At 39.6% G+C, this 20,037-nt stretch overlaps 1 protein-coding gene across 1 annotated transcript in view; it reads left to right on the plus strand.

Annotated features, from left to right (window-relative positions):
• Nucleotides 1-8,245: 8,245 nt before the first annotated feature.
• LOC121858799 (RNA 3'-terminal phosphate cyclase-like) overlaps nucleotides 8,246-20,037 on the plus strand; it is a gene marked incomplete at its 3' end in the record, with an annotated part of 36,307 nt that continues 24,515 nt past the window's right edge. The window contains 5 exon segments of the mRNA XM_042355437.1: nucleotides 8,246-8,413; nucleotides 14,470-14,587; nucleotides 15,721-15,847; nucleotides 17,601-17,724; nucleotides 19,635-19,693. Of these exon segments, the coding sequence (XP_042211371.1) occupies nucleotides 8,366-8,413; nucleotides 14,470-14,587; nucleotides 15,721-15,847; nucleotides 17,601-17,724; nucleotides 19,635-19,693 (476 nt within the window). The 5' untranslated portion in view covers nucleotides 8,246-8,365.

Here is a 20,037-nt window from a genome sequence, read left to right on the forward strand (position 1 = left end):
AATGAGAATTATAGAGACATGATTGGAGTTTGCTTAGGTGGTGTGCACATACTGACAGAATGGGAAGTAACAGAATAATGAAAGTGTAATTCAGAGTGTCACTAGAAGGGAGCTGCCACCATTTTATAGGTGTTCTTCCTTTACTATTTTACTTTAAGTTCTTCACTTTTCCACTACTTTAAACCACTACTTCTTTCTGTCATAGTTTCGTAACTCTTCAAACCTTCTTTCTTTCAATTTCTTTCTTTATTTATTCCATATGTTACCTATTTCTTAGTTACCCTACTTCTCATAGATACCCCCTATCCTCTGACTTGTGGTAGCATGGCTCGAGGGTCAGGACACAGGGTAACTGTAATACTGGTACCAAGATATGGGAAGAACAAAGGTGAATACTGCAGGAGAATGATACCCCCATCATACATTAAAAATGGTTTATTAAAATTATGTTAGACTTATGACTACTTTCAGTAACACACATCTACCAGGATCAACTCCCTGGCCCCACTCGTTTTATACTTTCAACTAGGTACATTTTCCAACATCCACCATTACTTGGTGTATTTTTAAAAAACACACAACACCAAACTCTTACATAGCACAATTGAGCACCATCAATACAGGTTACCTCAGAATTGGAGCTCTTGATTAGTAACAGGACTCTAGCAATAGCACCACAACTAATAAAATAAAGTGGCGACCCTCTTACACTTGCTGACTCAAGACACCCATACAACTGAGGCGACTACATTCGTGGATACTCGGACAAATAACACACCCAAAGTAACTACTTAGTGTTGGACTCTTTCATAACAATGCTATGAGCTGGTCGTGTTTACTCCTCACGTGAGATCAATAAAGGACAGTGAACATGTTCTGGCCGCCTCCTCTGAGTGGCTGGCTGTCCAGGAGACCTCAGCTCACCCCATCACCGTGTTCATGACGTTATCCGATCATAATGGCCTCCATCCTTTTCCAATAAGGCTGGCCATCGTCCTGGCATACAATGACCACCCGTGGTCTATCATGCACCTGTTACGGAGGAGTCGTGGGCTTGAGAGTGAGGTCAGAACGTTGACACGAATGTCATAAAATATGTTTTGTAAGCTGATGGCACATGAACACTTTACTAAAACATCAAAGTTACATTACTGCATCACTTGCATGTTCAAACAAAACAACTAAGTCAATTCACTTAATATAACTAGGTGGGACACATAGTACTGGACATATCTGTTACACAGAGAGGAGTCGGCTGAGAGTGAGGTCAGGACAGTCTGCCTCTCCCAGCACTCGCAACCCCGAGTTACCAAGTCAGAACTTTCACAGATATATCATCAGACTCCTTTACTGTACACATTGGTGTGTGAAAATTAGGCTATGAGCTTATATTAATTTTTCAAGATTAACTTTTTAAACTAAGCAGTGACTGAGCTTTCAAAGGTTAGATTTAAACTGACGTCAGGTACTAAGAATGGCAGTGTGTTGTGGGCGTAGCTTCACGAGTGGATAATGAGATTTTTCCGGTATATTCCAGCGATAAGCAAGAGTCTGTTTACATTTCAGAAGACTATGTACCTCTATAATACAAGGCTGACAACAATTTCTATACTCTCATCAGAGTTTTTGATGTTCCTAGATCAAAAGGATGTGATTTTAGTTTTGAATTACTATTGCATGTGTACAAGAAACATACTGATTTACAGCTGCTGAATGAGTACTCAACACACAACATCTTAACACAATATAATCTACGCATAAAGATATATGATGCCTTCAACATATACTCAATACACCTAGAATGCTTTCTCTCACTGTAGGTATATCTGATTTGATGTACAATAAGTTCATTCTATCTCAATTTAAAATCTCTGAACACCATATGAGGTATTAAGAAATATTCGAGTCTCTGAGGTAGTACACGAGAGAAAACAGAGAATTAAGACGTACTGAAGTGGTGAGAAAACAGACGTCTCGACTGGTGGACTCAACAGTGTCACCTGTTTTGTGGGCGGTGGAGCATAATATGAACAATTAAGTGATGAACAGACTAACCACGCTATTGTGATCATGACATCATGGCCACTACTGAATAATTCTTCTCTTTCAGCAGTGCTTCAACTCCTAGGTCCATTAATCAGACTTACATTCTGAAATAATAGCTTTGGTTAAAAGACCAGAATTATGTAGACCAGTGGTTCTCAAACATGGGGTTACATAGAGGTCATGGGGTCCCATAAAGCTCATAGTCCAGGTGTCAAGGACCGAAGGACATGGCCGACAGGTGCTGTCTCGTTAAGTCAGGACCATAAATTATGGTCAAGGGAATAATGCAGTTACTCTCCTTGTGTCAAGTCAGGTCACTCCAGGGAAGGCGAACGCTGATGACACGTTTTGCAGCAGAAAATTCACACTCCTACCTATGAATTGTTCTCAGCTCAATGCACTCTGTACTTCCCACGGATGCAGAAAAAAATGGCAACAAATTTCAATGATAGATTCCTTGACTTACTTATTGAGTCTTTGAATTTTGTTCAGTTTCTGTTCAAGACAGAAGTAAAACAGTGTGGCTCTTTTGCCCTCGAAATAGCAGAATTACAGGCTGACAATGAGGCAAGGGTGAATTTTGCCATATATGATGGCATATCAATGTTTTAGGTTATTTATCAAATTGACATTCAGCGGTTAAAAATCGAGCTAATAAGGATCTGTTATAATTTACAAGTCTGTGAGGCAGCTTTCTCGTCAATGGTGTTTATAAAAATTATCACTGTAACCGTATATTAAACTTAAACTTAGAGAATTGTGTGCTATGTTGTTTAGTCACATAATTATACCCCCAGTTAACAGAAAATTTATTAAATGATAATGCACACACATTACATATGAATTATGACTGATGTAACTTGTAATGAAAATTAATTATATGATGATGCACACAAGTCACATACGAAATACGTACAGTATGACAGAGATGTACAATCAGGGTCAAAAGTTTTGAACACTTGACAGTATTTGGCATGTAACTACCCGAAGATCTTCAGCATTCAGGAGAGTTTTATCCCATTTTGTGGTTCAGGCATAATATGAGATGACAAGTAGTGTAATTATTATATCTCATTCATATATGTATAACTCAGAAGTAGATTCCAGATATTGCTAAATGTTCAAGAAATTTGACCCCGACTGTACCTAAGAAAATTGTATAGGTTATGTTGCTTAACCATGTAATTATATCCCCACGTATAAAACATTCAATGGTCATATAATGTTACATATTAAACATGACAAAGTTGTAGCCTGTTTCTGCCAGTGTTTACTTTTACACTTCTCTATTTGTAATACATTTTCCTTACTTGTTTTTACAGTTAAATACGTACAGTATATCAATAAGTCCATATTTACTCTAAGGATCTTACATACAGCATACTGTATGTAATGACTTGGGGTCGCACTGGATAGGTGACAGTACTAGACGGGGTTTCACTGTTAAATGCTTGGGAACCACTGACGTAGACAATCTTTTGCCCCCCTCTCACACAACAGACAAGAAGGCCTATATATGAATGCAGAGGAGTGGGACTTTAAAGGGCCCTTGACACTTAAGCCCTCCTACCAAAGCACAGAAGCAATTATCATAGTAATAATAAAAATTATTATTAGTATTATTAAGCCGACGATTAGAATCATATCACATCGTAAACTGGGCTTAAGGCTAAGAAAATTCTCACAGAGTCTGGACATCCCCTTCCCCCCCCTCTAGCTACCCACCCTTCCTCAGGATTGCCAACGGCGACAGCTGTCAAGCACCGCATATCCAACAGTTGTGCGGTAAGTACGTAAAGGGAAGAAGAAAATTTGTGACAAGACATGAATAGGCATAGGGAATCAGGGGCTAAAACCCCAGCATCACCTGGAAGCTTGTTGACAAGCAATTACTGCAGGGCGACATCCAATGTAAGTTGAGTGGGTCTGGGCTTACCAGCATTTAGAACAATGCAGAATGCTGTAAAACATGAAGGCTATCGCTGGTATTGCCCTGACTGCATAACCAAAGTAAGTGAGGGAATTGCAGATCACAAGGGAAAGAGATACTTAATAGACAAAAATAGAGGAAGCTAAGTCCATGTTGGTTGCCAAGCTGGAGCAGGTTGGGTGAGAGATCCTCACTAAGACTGAGGAATTAAGTAGTAGTTAAGAAGAACTATGCTCAGGTTACAGCAGGGTCACAGAAAGTGACGAAGAGTAATGCAGGATCTGAGCAGGTCCTTCAGTAGCTAGGGACTCTGCAGAAGAGTTAACAACTAGTTATCCTACTGATATGGAAGAGGAGGAAAACGAGAACGTTCCGAGTGCAGGAACAACATAATAGTGTTTGGAGTCAGTCGGAGGAAACGGAAACTAGGAAAATGCATGATAAGTTGAAATTTCAGAATATTTGTGAGGAGGCTCTGAAATTGTCAGCTCCAACTCAAGGCATGAGGAGGTTAGGTAAAGGCAGGAGAACAAGTCCTGCCCCCTCAGGATCACACTAGTGAATGACGTTAGGATATTTTCTCGATTTAACGAACTAACTCAAGCCCACCGCTTTCCGTTAAATCAAAATTTCTGTTATTTTCACTTGATTTAACAAACTAGTTCACTAAATCGAGCGTGACTGTTAAATTCCACGCCAAATGCACCGCTTGGCACATGGTTTGTTTACATCCGCTCAAGTCTGTGTCCTGCCACCACTGGGTGTGTTGTTCACTGCTACCTCTCAGTCAGCTAACTACTGTACTGTGCTTAGACATCATGCCAAGTATCTCTCATAAGTCTCAGAAAGGAAGTGATGTGAGGAAGAAAATCAAAAGAGTGCGGCTATCAAGTGTTTCTTTATACAATCAAAGACAAAAGTTGTGTCACGGTTTTGTCCGAAAATTAAATATAACTCATGAAACATTATGAGAGCCCCCAACCACAAGGCAGAGCGCACCAAAAGTTTAGCCCTTCGGCATAGGCTTTCACCAAATTTCACGACACGACTTCTGTCTTTCATTGTACATATAAAACGCCTTTGGGTTTGACTTGATCTAGCTTGCAACCAGCCTCTGGAACTCCTTTTCAGCCCTTCTACACTCTACTTTTACTTGATTTCTGGCTCTTGCTTACATCCTTCTGACCTGCTCATTGTTTGACCCAACCCACGTCTTGAATTTCTGGGTTTTCTTAACTTTGTCGACCGCTGCAGGCGCCGCATGGTTCATGTGTACGGATCCCCTCGTATTCCTAGAGGCACTGGGTTTGGCCTTGGGTATATATTTATCGATAAAATTGGTTACTTTACTCTTTTATTTCTTTTAACCTCTTCTGTGACCACAATGTGGGTCAGAGCTGTGTTGAACCATCTGTCCTCAAACGCAGGTAGGTTTATGCCTCAGCTTTGTCTGGGTCAGAATCTGCGTAACTACCATCTTCAAACCTCAGGTCCGATAATCCTACTCGCGTTTTTATTTCGACTTTGCATAGCGGTAAAATGCCTTAGGGTTTGACTAGACCTCACTTGTAATCTGTCCCTGGAACTCTTTTTCATCCCTTCTACACTCTGACTTTACTTGGTTCCTGGATCTGGCATACATCCTGTCCTGCTCATCGTTTGACCTAACCCACACCTTGAATTTCTGAGTTTTCTTCATAACCTTGTCGACTGCCACATGGTTCAGGTGTAGGGGTCTCCTTGTATTCCTAGAGGCACTTGGTTTGGTCTTGGGTATGTATTTATCGATCAAATGGTTCACTTTACAAGCTATGACAATCAGCACAGTTTCTGCATGCTTATGCCTTAGTGCAGGGGTGTCAAACTCATGGCCCGCGGGCCAAATGTAGTCCTTTGGGATGGTCAGGTGTGGCCTGCAGGATGACCTTGTAGGGGTATCGAGATATTAATGTTGTCTAGCACTCAGGATGGAAGGAAACTCTAATGTGGTTTTCTTGTATAATATAAGTTATATTATAGACAGTCTGGTGCTGGAGATGCCGTGTGGTGGGGAGCTGCTCAGTAGAAGACGTTCGGTGAGTAGCGTGTTGAAGGAGGTAGATGTGCAGGAGCTTCGTTAGAGAAGATGTTGCCTGTTGCTGGCCTCCTGGTTGAATAAATGTTAACAGCTAGGAGCTTGCTGGAGGAGGTGTTGCTTGTTCAGGAAAATGGGCAGAATGAGAGTTGGTTGGTGAGGAAGCTCAGGGAAGGACATGCTCGCTGGCGGGAGCGAGGACCGCCAGGCAGGCGAGGAGAAGCGAGGGGCCGCCAGGCAGCGGCGGAGGAGGAGGTGTTGCTTGTTCAAGAAGATTGGTCAGAATGAATCTCAAGGGAGAGACAGAGCTTATATACCCAGCAGCCGCTATGAGTCATGTTGGGAAAACCCGAGAAGTCGCCGGCCTTTTGGCTCGGTTGCTAGGATACGGCGGGCATTGGAATGCGGATACGCTTGGTTGCTAGGGAAGACAGTAGCAGGTGGTGTGCAGCTACGCAGTTTGTAGGGGAGACGTCCACTACAACCTTCTGGACCTTGGATTTCTAGTGGACATAACTCAGCACCTGAGCATTCTTAACAGTAGGATACAAGGACGTGATCAGCTGATCACAGAACTCATGAACCATGTCAAAATATTCCGAAGGGTGTTATCCAGTGTGACCCTACCAAGCACAGCAGGTTTCTTGGTCCCGGTTTCCTCTTGTACTAACACCGGATAGAGCGCCCAAACGGCTAGTAAGCTGATAAGTGGCGAAGAAAAAAAAAGCAAACTTGTTCTCTTCCAAAAGCAACTAGAAAAGAGCAATCTTTTGCAGTTCAAAGCAATGCAGTCAGCGCCTGATGAAACTGTGGTGCCCCCTGAATACAACAGATTCGTCAAGCAATGTGAAGACTTGAAGGAAAACTTTGAGAAGCGCATTCAGGATATTCATGGAAGAGAACAGAGCCTATCTTTGTATGAGAATCCCTTCCTCGTGAATGCTGGGAAGTTTAGTGATGCAGAAATGCAGCTTGAAATATTTGACATCCAGACCAACTCTTCTCTTCAAGCATTCTTTGCCAACCACAGTCTTGCTGAATTTCATGGGAGAGTGGACAAGGAAAAGTTACCACACATTCATTACAATGCATGTTTTTGGGCTGTGCAGTTTGGAAGTACCATGTGTGTGAACAGTCATTCTTTCGGATGAAGATAAACAAATCTAAGTACCGAACCCGTATTGGTTTTGGTTTTATCCTCTTCACCAATGATCTGCTCGTTAGCCGCCAGGGCGATCGGTCACGTCTCTGTTACACACTGTTGGCCAGTACTGGGCATGCACCGGCTCCTGAATGTACCTGAACCTGCTCCAGTGTTGGTCAAGTCTTGTCTTGAAACAGCTCACACTCGGTGCCGTCACAACACTTTCTGGTAGATTGTTCCAAGAGTTCACATCTCTCACTCCGAAAAAGTTTGTCCCCACAGTTTTCTGGACTTGCGGCTTCTTCAATCTTGAGTTGTGACCCCGTGTGGGGCGAACGTCCGCCAGCTCCAAGTAAGGTCACTCGACTGAGTAGTGCCCCTTGAGATGCTTATACACACCTCAATTAGGTTTCTCCTTTCGTCTCTGTTACACGTGCAGTGTGAAGTAGTGAGGGGGGGGGGGAGGTTAAAATTAGTGCATATTTTATATTTAGTCCTTTTACTATTTACTGTTATCCTCTTCACCACTGGTCGGCTCGTTTGCCACTTGGGCGATCCGTCGTGCCAGACTGTGTTAAACGCTTTCTGTACGTCTTTGGTGATGAGTGCTGTCTTGTCTTGTTCATACAAAGGTAGTTTGTCAGTAACGTCCTGAGTTGAGTGGTGTGCCCTGAATCCGAACTGCTTGTAGGATAGTAGTTCTTCATCTTCAAGGTGGTACCTGAGGCGTCTTTAGTATAGTCTTTCAAATGTTTTGCCTAAGACCTCTAGTAGGCTGATCGGTCTGTAGTTTTGTGGGTCTTTCGGGTTTTCATCGTGGCGAAGAGGGTAAGAGTAAAGGTAAAAGTATTGGATCGGGCGTGTCCTACCGTACCGCCCAAGCGGCTAACGAGCCGATCAGTGGCGAAGAGGATAAATTTTAAAAAGCATTTTAAACAATTAGAAAAATACACAAAGATGAGCTCTAAACAATTTGAGGTCATTGTTTTTATTTAATTTTTGTAATGTTTGCATTTATACCTCGGTTCCCTCATTGTTTTTATTTCACTGCACCGTGTCACTCGCCGGCCCTCTGACGGACTGTGTTGCCTGTCACCAGTAACCAATTCTGCTCAGGAGACGTCTCCACTCGGCGGCCACCGCTCTCCACTATAGATTAAGGCATAATATAATGGCGGCAGCGACACCAGTAGTTATTGATGGCAGTTACTTGGAAGGGGTGAGTCTTTGGGTTTTATGGCGGTAGACGTCTGAGAGTTGAACAATTGTATTATTCGATCAGCTGGGCCAACGCCCGAGGAATATTGCCTTGAAGAAATTTTATATTCCTCCTTTGGTTGTCCGCAGCTTCCCGTCATGTTGACCTGAAGTAGTCCTTTTAGGTTGGATGGTTCATTTGGTATGAGAATATATATATATATATATATATATATATATATATATATATATATATATATATATATATATATATATATATATATATATATATATATATATATATATATATATATTGTGTGTGTGTGTGTGTTTTTTACTCAAATCAGACCTCCATTTTTGTGCAAATTAGTGGTTTCTGTTAGGTAAACTTTTACTTTGGGACATGAGTCCCTAGGGGTTGACCAATATGTTATTACAGTGTATTTTGGTGTGTTTTAATCGAATTTGACCTTCATTTTTGGCGGAAATTGCTCGTTTTTGCCCCACCCCGACCCCCCAACAGTAATGGGAGAGAACTTGAGAAATCTGGGTTTTTGGTTGGGGGAGAACACGAAAACGAGTCATCTAACCTAACCTAAATGTTTCAGTAGTTTAAAACTTTGGGGTGTACAATACTTTAGTTAAAAGTCGAAGGACTAGGGGTACGTAAGAATTGGGTAGAATGATCTTCGTTCATTTAAAACTTGGCAAAAAAATTAAAATAATCGTAGAAGCATGAATCAAACCCAACCTCCACCACGGCCATTGTCAGACTGGTCATTGAAATTCAAATCCATACCCAGGCTGCTTCCTTTGAAAAAATTTAAATGTGATTGGTCAAAAAAATAATCGCGTGATATCGATACTTCATTGGTCACGACTGGATGACGTCAGTCAATATTGTGCATGTGTGATGCATAATTAACTCCATTTCACGCAGATAACATCTCTTCACAGACGAAGACTGAAAAGTACGTAAAATCAATTAAATTCAATTGTCGCTATTTTCCATTTCCGACTAGTATAAATGGGCGTTCAAAAATTCTCAGAATAGGGAGATCTAAATGTTTCAGTAGCTTATAACTTTGGGGCTCGGTATGTCCGAAAGTAAAAATATACCCAAAGAAAGATGTTCCCTGTTATGCAAAAACCTCTAATTTGCACCAGAAATAAGAAGGTGTAATGGTACTACTGCCTGGAAAGATATTGGAAGCATAATTTATTCTCTAATGGTAGATCCTGCTGCTATATGGCATCACGAAAATTGTGACCAAGTCCCAGGTTGCTGATCTGACTTTCTGTCTCATTTACACACAATTGCAGGGTCTCAATCGTTTCTCTTACTATTGACAACACAACATACATATACTGTATTGTTTCTCACTTGATTTTTTTTTCATTTTTGTATTTTTCTATGGTTCTTTATTATTATTATTATTATTATATTATTATTATTATTATTATTATTATTATTATTATTATTATTATTATTACATTTTTGCCCCGATGTGGGTCAGTGACCTGTGCCCAGGAGGGCTAATCCCCGTAAAAAAAAAAAATATTGATAATTGAACCGCGGCCGACTTTTCATAGAAAATGATTTTAAGAACGCCGCAATTTCACTTTATTTTTATAGTGGACATTGGTGTAGTTTGTGCAAATGTGTTAAAGAGTGGTTATTTCTAAATTAAAGCTAACCAAACCTTTATGGGTATGAAAAACAGACCTCACCACCCTAACTAAATAAACTTACCTAACCTTACCTAACTTCCCTGCGGAGCCCTCGGACACCCCGGTATATTAAACAGAAAGAACTTACTCTGATATGGGATGCCCTATTATGTCAGGTCTGGAGAGTTGTTATGCTCTTTTTACTTAATGATAATCTTGGAGGAGATGGATGGATCGGTAAATATTCGTTTCATGGCTGTGGATCCTTTTTGTTCGGAGAACAGTTTTTTTTTCTGTGTGTGCACAGAATTTAGATGTGTTTTATTAAAATCTGGCCATTTTGGGGGCAAATCTGTGAATTTGGTAGAAAATGAAAGTCAGACTTTAATATACCAAAACTTCCTATTCTCATAACAATTTCGACTAACAAATCACTGGTGAAACCTAACCAAACCTAACCTTACTTAACCTAACCTAACCTTAGAATAACCAAATACGAAAATCTTGCCGAAACCATTTAAACGAATATTAAAAAATGCGACATTTACTTGAACCTGACCCGACCAGACGAACCAAAGAACCTACCTAACCTTAGCTAACTTCCTAGCTGAGGGGCGGAGCCAGCCATATTAAACAGGAAGTTCAGTACTTATTATGGTTAAGATTTGTTTTAACCTCCCCACCAGTTTGTATTGAAAGAGTTAATATTTTTCTCTTTGGACTTTAGGTATAGGTTACGTTACCTTTCATCATTCTTGGATAGTCATTATTTTGGAGGTAATATCAAAAGTTGAAGTACTTACCTTAAATATTCCTCCGAAAAATATGCCAAGTCACTGTGTGTCGTCTGTTTACAACCGACCCGCTCAGTCTGAGCGTACTCTCGCGTCCATTAAGAACGTCAAATTAGGCCATGACGCTTCAGTAAAGTCGCTTTCATGTGTACCGGATAACAGAATAAGTAGTACATACTGCACTTTCTACAGGAGGTCCTCGTTATAAGAGTACCTGTATTCACTAACAGCGGTTTCGCAGTTAAGTGCTCAACTTTTTGTGACCATCCACGTAAAAAGTCCCCACATTTAAGTGGATTCCACTAAAAAACACTCGAGAACTCTGAAAATTCCCAATAAAACCTACGGATTTTTAGTTGAAGCGTTTGGAATTTCATCCTCTTCCTGGTACAGTATAATGCATGCACAAACATTTCCCCGCGCCAGTCTTCTGCAACCAGCAACGGTTGCTGCGGACCACCAGGTCACTGACACAACCTTCGTTGCCTCAACACACTGACTTCAATGAACTTTAAGGACATTAGATAACTTATAAAGTTAAATTATTCTTAAAACAACGTGTTATCAAATGTTTAACAGATGTTTCTAAGGTAAATAATTGTTGAAAGATACAGTATATAAATTTTGTTGAGTGTCATGTACAATGTCGCAGTCCCAATTTGACCTATTTCCATTATTTTTTATGGGATTAATTCCCTGCTCTAAGTGAATTTGTTATCAGAGGCGTTTTTCTGGTCCCAAGTAACCGTAGATAATGCGGACCCCCTGTATTTAATATGGTGGGGGTCCGAGGAAGTTAGGTAGGTTTCTTTGATTAGTTCTATATGTCACTTTGACATTTTCCAAAGAAAATGAAGCACTCAAAATACACCAGAAAAATATATTTCCCTGTAAAAATGAAAGGATGTTAAAACGAATCTTTACCCTTATTTTGATATCTGGTACCAATGAAAGAAACTTTGTTGAAGCCTCATGGGGAAATTTGCATTTTCAACCAATGCTCTCGAGTTGAGCAATGTCTCTTTTCTGATGGTTTTTGCAACAAGTAAAAGTAGGGTTCAGAAGGTAGCTCTCGATGAGATCTATTCAGTTTTTCAGTCAAAAACCTTCAACTGCATATTAGTTGAAAATATTGTACAACAATAATCTAGAACTTAATACAACCTGAGCTGACCAACGAAAGAAACCTACCTAACCTTACCTAACTTCCATGCTGGGGGACAGACCCCCCCGCCATATTAAACAGAAAATACTTACAGTATTAAAGAATTAGTAAATTTGCATTTTCAACCAATATGGCTTTCGAGTTGAGCAATGTGTGTTTTCGGTAGGTTTTGTGACTAGTAAAAGTAGGGTTCATAAAATAGCAATGCCTGCACCTTAATACTAACATAATGCTGCCACACTAGATGCATTACACCACCTGTGTGCGAAAACACACACACACCAACAGAGGCTTACCTGCTGTTAACCAACTGCCAAACATATCGGGTCGATGTGGGACCATCTGTGTGAAATGTCTTTTCATCGCAGAAGACTACTCGGTCCCAAAACATTTATGGCTTGTCAGCTTACTCAAGTGTGTATTTCATTCTGGCCTCCATGTGACGTTCAGTTAACAATTGTTTGATTGCAGGTCTACAACTGTGATGCCCTTTGGAGTGATGCCTGTTGCAGACTGAGTGTTGCAATGCAGGTCGAGGTCATCACTGATGCTAGCAGCGGACTTGAGTGGGTCAATGTCAATGGCAGTTGTTATGGCCTGGTTAAGAGAAATAAGCTGTGATAATTATAGGCCTGGTTACGAGAAATATAGAGTGAAAATGATATTACAGTAAGTACTCGTATAACGTCATCCCACTTAACATTGTTTCAGTACAGTACTACATTGCTAAACTTTTAGAGACCAAAATTTCGTTTAACGTCCCGATGATCTGATACTACGTCGTTATATGTTGTCACAGACTACATTTTATTGTGCATCACCCTCTCTCGTTTGCCCGTGCTATGCTCTCTCGGCTCGGCGCAGTCTCAGTGACTCACTACCCTCCTCCTCTCCCGCCCTCCTCCACTCCCACCCTCCTCCTCCCTTCCCGCCCTCCTCCTCACCTCCGCCCTCCTCCATTCCGCCCTCCTTCCCCTCCGCCATCCGCTTCCCCTCCCGCCATCCGCTTCCCCTCCCGCCATCCGCTTCCCCTCCCGCCATCCGCCTCCCCTGCTTCACTACCTACCACACATTCCCTCTACCACCTCCGCCCATCGGTGAGTACCAATACCAACTTAGTACTGTAGTTGCATATGTATGCACTATTTTATATAGAATTGGCAATGATTTTCTATTTATGTAATGTATTTCATGGGGCAATGGGAGGCTCAGGAACGTAACTCCCGTATTTTATCTATTTCTTATGGGGAAAATTGATCCGCTTGACGTTGTTTTGTATAATGTCGTGTATTTAGGAACGTAACCCCGACGTTAAGCGAGGACCCCCTGTATGTCATTAGATAACCCCTACATTTCCCACATACCTCCACATTATTTTATGACACACACTCAACCTGGTTGCCCTCTGGGGAAGAAGTACAGCGTGGTCGTCAGTAGTGCTAGTCTCCAGGTTTCGCTTAATTCATAAAATTCATAGTGCGGCAGAATTATGATGGACATCAACCCGCCAGGCATATCAGAAATATTGTATCCTTCATTGTGGAGGGCGACAGTAGCTCCTTGTGTTTCCTCGGAGGTTTCCATTCTGAATGGCATAACTAACACAGTACACTGTATTTGCCTCATGTTGCCTCTGATATGCTTCAAAACCAGCATTGTGGTGTGTTTCGTGGAACAGGTTTACCAACACTGAACCTTGTCTCAAGAATTGATTAATACTTGGCAACATAAAGAAAAGGCGATTCTTATGCACTTCTTCGGGACCCCATGTATGCTGTATTAATTCGTAACCCAAATATAAATACTGATGACAACTGTCTCCTTATACTATGTGATAGTAATCACTTAACCATTTATTTTATTCCTATATGGCAACTTGCCCCGACTTGGAAAGTGAATGGCGGTGGGTGAAGACACGCATACCAACCCTCCCGAGACATCACAAGTTTTATGTATAATTTCGGAAGTCATCTGACCCACCCTGTCAGATACTTTTTTAACTACTGTACATTTACTTGAAATTATGTGTTGAAAAATATTCTAACCATAACATAGATCACCGCTAACTCCTGCACACATAATCAACTAACTCTGATGAACAGCACTACTGCCAAGCATATGATTTTGCTTGCACTTGGGTGAGGAGCAGTGAGGTGGGTTATAAGAAGGGTCTAATCACGTGCATCCCTCACAATATCTGGCGGGTAACTGACCATGAGGCATGCGTCTTCAGACAAATATACACAAGTTGAGTTGCCAATTACACAAATATCCCATACAAAGTATTACCTCCCACCTGGACATTGAAAATATGCAGCCAAAATTAAGAACGTTCAGGAACATCAACCGGGGTTTAAGGGTTAAATGATGTATAATGGATTTTCTAAATTTTCTTCTCCATTCATATTAAACTTGTGTCATGTAATGATTGATATCTTCCAATTGCAGGGTGGGCAGATTCTACGTATGGGTCTTGCTCTTAGTGCAGTGAGAGATATCCCCATCACAGTAAATAAAGTACGTGCGGGAAGAAAGAATCCTGGTCTACGCCCTCAGCATTTAACAGGTAATTGTTTACACTTTTTTTGGTATGGGCTTGTCCATCTATACTTAGGTGTCCATAAACATTTCATTGTATTGATTTGGACATTCTGATGAAGCTTCACATTATAGTAAAACCCTCATATTACAAAATAATAGGGGCTCTAGCCCTTACAAAATATTAGTAACACACTCTCTCTTGATACTTGATACCTTTTCCATGAAGAAAAGTGCAAACTATTATGTGCTATCGTGGACAAAAGTTCGCTCCCTATGGTGGAACTGAGTCACGGGAATGAGTCTCCGAACTGACTACCCTGACTGTGTGCGGGTGTGCTGTTTTGTCTCATTTGGGGTCGATACTGCTTCAGTTTTGGAGGGAGCGAACTTTTGTCCACGATAGTACATATACTGTACAGTATTATGTATTTGCATGTACCCTGGTTTATTCATTACTCAAAAGTAATAAATAACATTGTTAGGAAGGTATCTTCATATCAAATGAAGATTTACAGATAACTTTCTTTTCACACTTGCGTCTGTTAATATCGTGGGTGACAGTGTAACCAGGGTAGACTAGTCACTGTAACCACCAGGCTACTGGGTCAAGCTGTGAGGTGTTATGTTGTTTTTTAACTCGTCTTTTCGGGTAGATATACGTAACTTTCTTCATTTATTTTTACTTGTTTAAATTCACACACCTGTCTATATACATACAGTATTGTGAAAAAAGTAAAAGAAATACAGTAATTGTCATAAGGCAAACACATAAAGGGAATATACTTTCATTTGGATTTTATTTAATAGTTTAGCAGTATTTGTACAGTATGTTTTGTTGTAACTTATTTATTTTTATTATTTTATTTATTCCTCACATTTACTGGTACCGTATACAGTATATTATTTTAAGAAAACTAAGGCTTGTCGTATATTTTTAATGTCAAATTATATATAATATTTTTCTATAGTGTTTAATATTTTATATTTCCAATGATAAAACATACACCAGCTAGTCTCCCCCTCCTTCCCTCCTTCCAACTCAGTGTCTCACACAAGTCTTTAAACTCTAGATGTTGTGGTGTATATATACTGTACATTGTGTGTGGGTGCGTGCGTGTGTGTTACCTTGTTATACAGTATTTAATAATTTTTTGGCAGGACTCCAGATAGCTCGTGATGCTTGTAATGGCAAGCTGGAGGGAGGTCAGATTGGGTCGTGTGAAGTGAGTTTTTACCCTGACCATATTTCTGGTGGTCGATACATGGCTGACACTCAGACTGCAGGGTAAGACGCATTATTTTTTGCAAAATGTTTGATGTTATATTTAATTTCAGTTCATGGTAAGTTGATACTTTTACAAGAATGAGGCATCAGTATCCTCAACAGCTCAAAACTAACTTTTAATTCTCTTGCTCTTATATTTGTTTTTCCTTTTTTGTGCCTTTTAAATTTGCCAATTTTTATTTTTAATTCTGAAATTGACCTTGCCTCAGTTATAGGAGTTGAAACCGGAAGACAAGTACACAGGGTTGTTTGATTTAAATCAAGTTAATTTAAATGATTTATATCAAAAGATATTTTATAAAAATCATCGATTTAAATCACAAATTGATTTTTACACATAAATGTAAAGGGAAGGCAGAAAAAACTAAACAAAGCCTACTGTATTGTTAATCAGCCACAGAAACAGAATGTGCTCTTAACACAGAAGCCTAAACTCTATAACTAAACAAAAGAAACTTCAACTTTTGTAACGTTCACTATTCAGTGTTCTCACAACAAAAACTACAATATTTGCTCCGTTACTGAAACAACAAACAAATTTCAGATGAGTAGCATCACCTTTCTTACCTCAGCTTACATGTTCCCATGTATTGTACTTATGCTTTAAACAAGTAGGAGTTGCATGTAAATATTAAGGACACTGATAACTTCTTTCTAATTTGCATATAGAAAAATTTAGCAAAACCAACTGAATTGCAATACTTTTGGATACAACAAGACATTTAATATGCATAAAAATCCATTTCTATTGTCTCTTAGGCCTTGTTAAAATACACAACAATTTCGGACTTACTTAAGCATCTTCATTATGAAAGCCATGAGCAGTGTGTGCATTCCAGTGGATGATGCAATACTCATCTTTGATGATGTAATATACTCATTTTGGACTGGATGGTGACTATCATGGTGCAATAATAATTTTTTTGGATTCGGATTCATACAAACTTGAATAAAAAAATCAGATTTAAATAAAACACGATATCTGAGAGACACAATCAAAATAAAGTTCACTCAATTGTCTCACCGTGCTAAGATGTATAAATACAGAAACTAAAATCTTTGTGACAATATTTCAGCTATTACAACACAAATTAGCGGAGCTTCTTTGTGCGCGTTTACAGCTGATTCGCCAGGCAAGAAGATGACGGTAGCAATGCGTGTGATGGAGGGTGCGGGAGGGGGTTTTGAGAATTGCAATTAAATGCCAGGTTGCGACGTGTCCTCCTAATATTATGTATTGAAGTAATTATTAGATGTTTTAATTGCCTGTATGTTGGCCTGGCGAGTTAGTGCAAGGCATATACATACGTAGGTATAAAGCTAGACTTCGCATTCTGGATTGAACAAAAATATGACTTAAATCAAATGAATCAGATTTTTTTTATAATAAATAAATGAACAACCCTTCAAGTACAGGTATTTGTAACTTTCCAGCTTCACATGTGTTTTTCATGCTTGAAGACCCATTAAGTCCCTCTTTCTCTCCATGTGGAAACTAAATCTCCCATATCTCCCATGCAGTTATAGGTACTGTACCTTCCAGCTAGGTAACATGCTTCATTAGTGGGGAGATAAGGGTAGAAGGGGAGGTTCATTGTGACTGTTGAACCATTCAGGTGTTCATTAATATAGGGTCAAGTAGTCATGGTATCTCTCTTGGTCCTGCTGCCAGACCTTATGACATAGCATAGTTAATATAATTGTTTGTTTAAAGCCCAGCAAACTTACTTTACTTTTATTAATGTATTTTCAGGAGTGTAAGTTTACTAGTCCAGTCAGTCCTGCCATGTGCACTATATGCTGACTCTCCCTCATGTTTTGTACTACGTGGTGGCACAAATGCTGAATTTGCTCCACAGGTTGATTATACAATACAGGTAAGAATGATTTCTTTTTGTAGGACATGTGATCAATAAGATAAATATTTTTTATAACTACTAAGGAGCAATGGTTGTTGTGACTGCCTGATAACAGAGAAGTAGTTGTAGGAGTATAGTAATAGTAGAGGAATGGTCAGAAAGTATTATCTCTGAAGTCATTTTTCACAACTTCTCCCCATGTCACCTCTTGGCCAATCTTTGTTCTCTTCCTTTAATCCATCTCAGCATAATTGTTTACATGACCTTGCCAATATTCTCAATACCCAGGTGGCCTCTTAGCTCAAAACAGGGATAGGGATACATGTCTTTCAATGTCATGTTACACATCCCTCTCACCATTGTTATTTTAGCTTACTGAAGCCTATGTACACTCAACAAAAACTTCTCAAACACCTGGGGACGATGGATGTGAGAATGAGCAGAATGGGGCTTGTCATCTCGGAATGGTTTCAGATTCTTTGTTCATTTTTCAGATTGCATAGTCCTTATAGCGTGAGATAAGTGTTTGGTGATAGTGAACAGTATGTCATTAAATGCCCATGTTTTACCGCCATACAATAAGACACTGTTCGCGCTAGCTGCACACAACAGTGTTGTTTTCTTTGAGCATTGTTAATTTTCTCATTATGAATGTCCTTGTTTCTACTGTTACGACCACTACTGAATAATCCTCCTCTTCCAGCAGTGCTTTAACTCCTAGGCCCATTTATCAGACTCACGTTCTGAAATAACAGCTTTGGTTAACAGACCAGAATCATGTAGACAAACCTTTGCTACCTCCAGCTGACAGTTGAAAATGACATTTCCATACAATTTCATTGTGAGCATACATCCAAGGAAACTATTCCTTAAATCGTGTAATCAGGGTTCAAAGTAACACCAGCTTGTAACAACTAACACTTAATATATTTACAATGATAAAGAGTACAGACAATAACACTGTATGGTCCTGTGACCCAACTAATTTAATTCAGGTTGGACCTCGTTAATCCGGGAAACTTGGGGCCGGACCGGTTCCGTATGATAAAAAATTCTGAACCATTGAAGCCGATGTTAAAAAAAGGCACACTAGGCCCTGACCAATGTACAGTACCACTGTCTAATTTCTTCAGTACAGTAAACCCTCGATAACTGGGCATTTGATAACTCGGAATTTCATATAACTTGACATGGATATGGTCTCGGAATGTATTAGTATAACTCGGGAAATGCCGAGGTATGTGATATTATCTGGGAAAATCTCTCCATATCTGGCCACCTGCATTACCTACCATGCCTCTGTGTCCTACCATGTTGTGTTTACTCCTGCCTTTGTTGCGATATTTTTTTTTTTTGTTCATGTTGTGGTGAATCATTTTATAATTTTTGTAGCCATAAGTTCCCAACCCAAACAGGGTGGTGCAGTGCTCAAAAGGAAGCACTCTAGCTATAGTATAGACGTAAAATTAGAAGTGATTAGGCAAAAGAAGGGTGGGAGTGGATAATCCACCTAGTCCTGTTTCTTTTTCATCCTCCGACTAATCCTCCTCTCCTAACACCCACCTCCATTAATCCAATCAAGCCAAACATCTTTGCCTTTGAAGCTAAGTAAATAAAATCTATTATTAATGAAAGTAAATGGAAAATAGGTTTTGTTATACATGTATGAATTTTTGCTTAAAAGGTGTTTTCAGGAACACAACCTGTTTGTAAATTAGGGTCAGCCTGCAGTCAACAATTTATATGCTGTACTGTACAATATTTTTATTTTGGAGTCATTGAATGGCTTTGGAAAGTTTTAGATTTTTTTTTATGTTTTAGGGAACTTCAACTTTCTTATACAAGTAATTAGAAGTCATTGAGCTAACCATACAAGAAGTCCTGTTTCAGATACAGAGAAGTACTGTTAAGTAATTTTTTCTTTTCAGGTCTTCAGGAAAGTTCTTTCATGGTTTGGAGGGGAATTTCAGCTATCCATCAATAAAAGGTAAAGATATGAAAGCTAAGTTATTATATGTTGGCTATAACACAATGCCAAGTAGTTAATTTATCATATTTTTTTTCAGAATTGGACCAGTATGAACTATAATGACACAGGTTACCCCCCCCAAGATGTGATATTTCACTTTAACAATGGTTACGAATTAACACCATCTCCCTATGTACGATCAAAGCAACTCCCATTAACAATATCCATCAATATCCATTGGTCGGATTTTTTTTTCTCAAATGTAAACTATGGGTTGTTTATATTCAAATTAATTGTCGCCTTGTTAGGATTCCATCAATGCAAGTTATTTTTCTATGGCAAGTCAGTGACATTTTATTAGG

The sequence above is a fragment of the Homarus americanus genome, unplaced genomic scaffold (genome assembly GCF_018991925.1).
Source record: "Homarus americanus isolate GMGI-L3 unplaced genomic scaffold, GMGI_Hamer_2.0 scaffold41807, whole genome shotgun sequence".
Lineage (NCBI taxonomy): Eukaryota > Metazoa > Arthropoda > Malacostraca > Decapoda > Nephropidae > Homarus > Homarus americanus.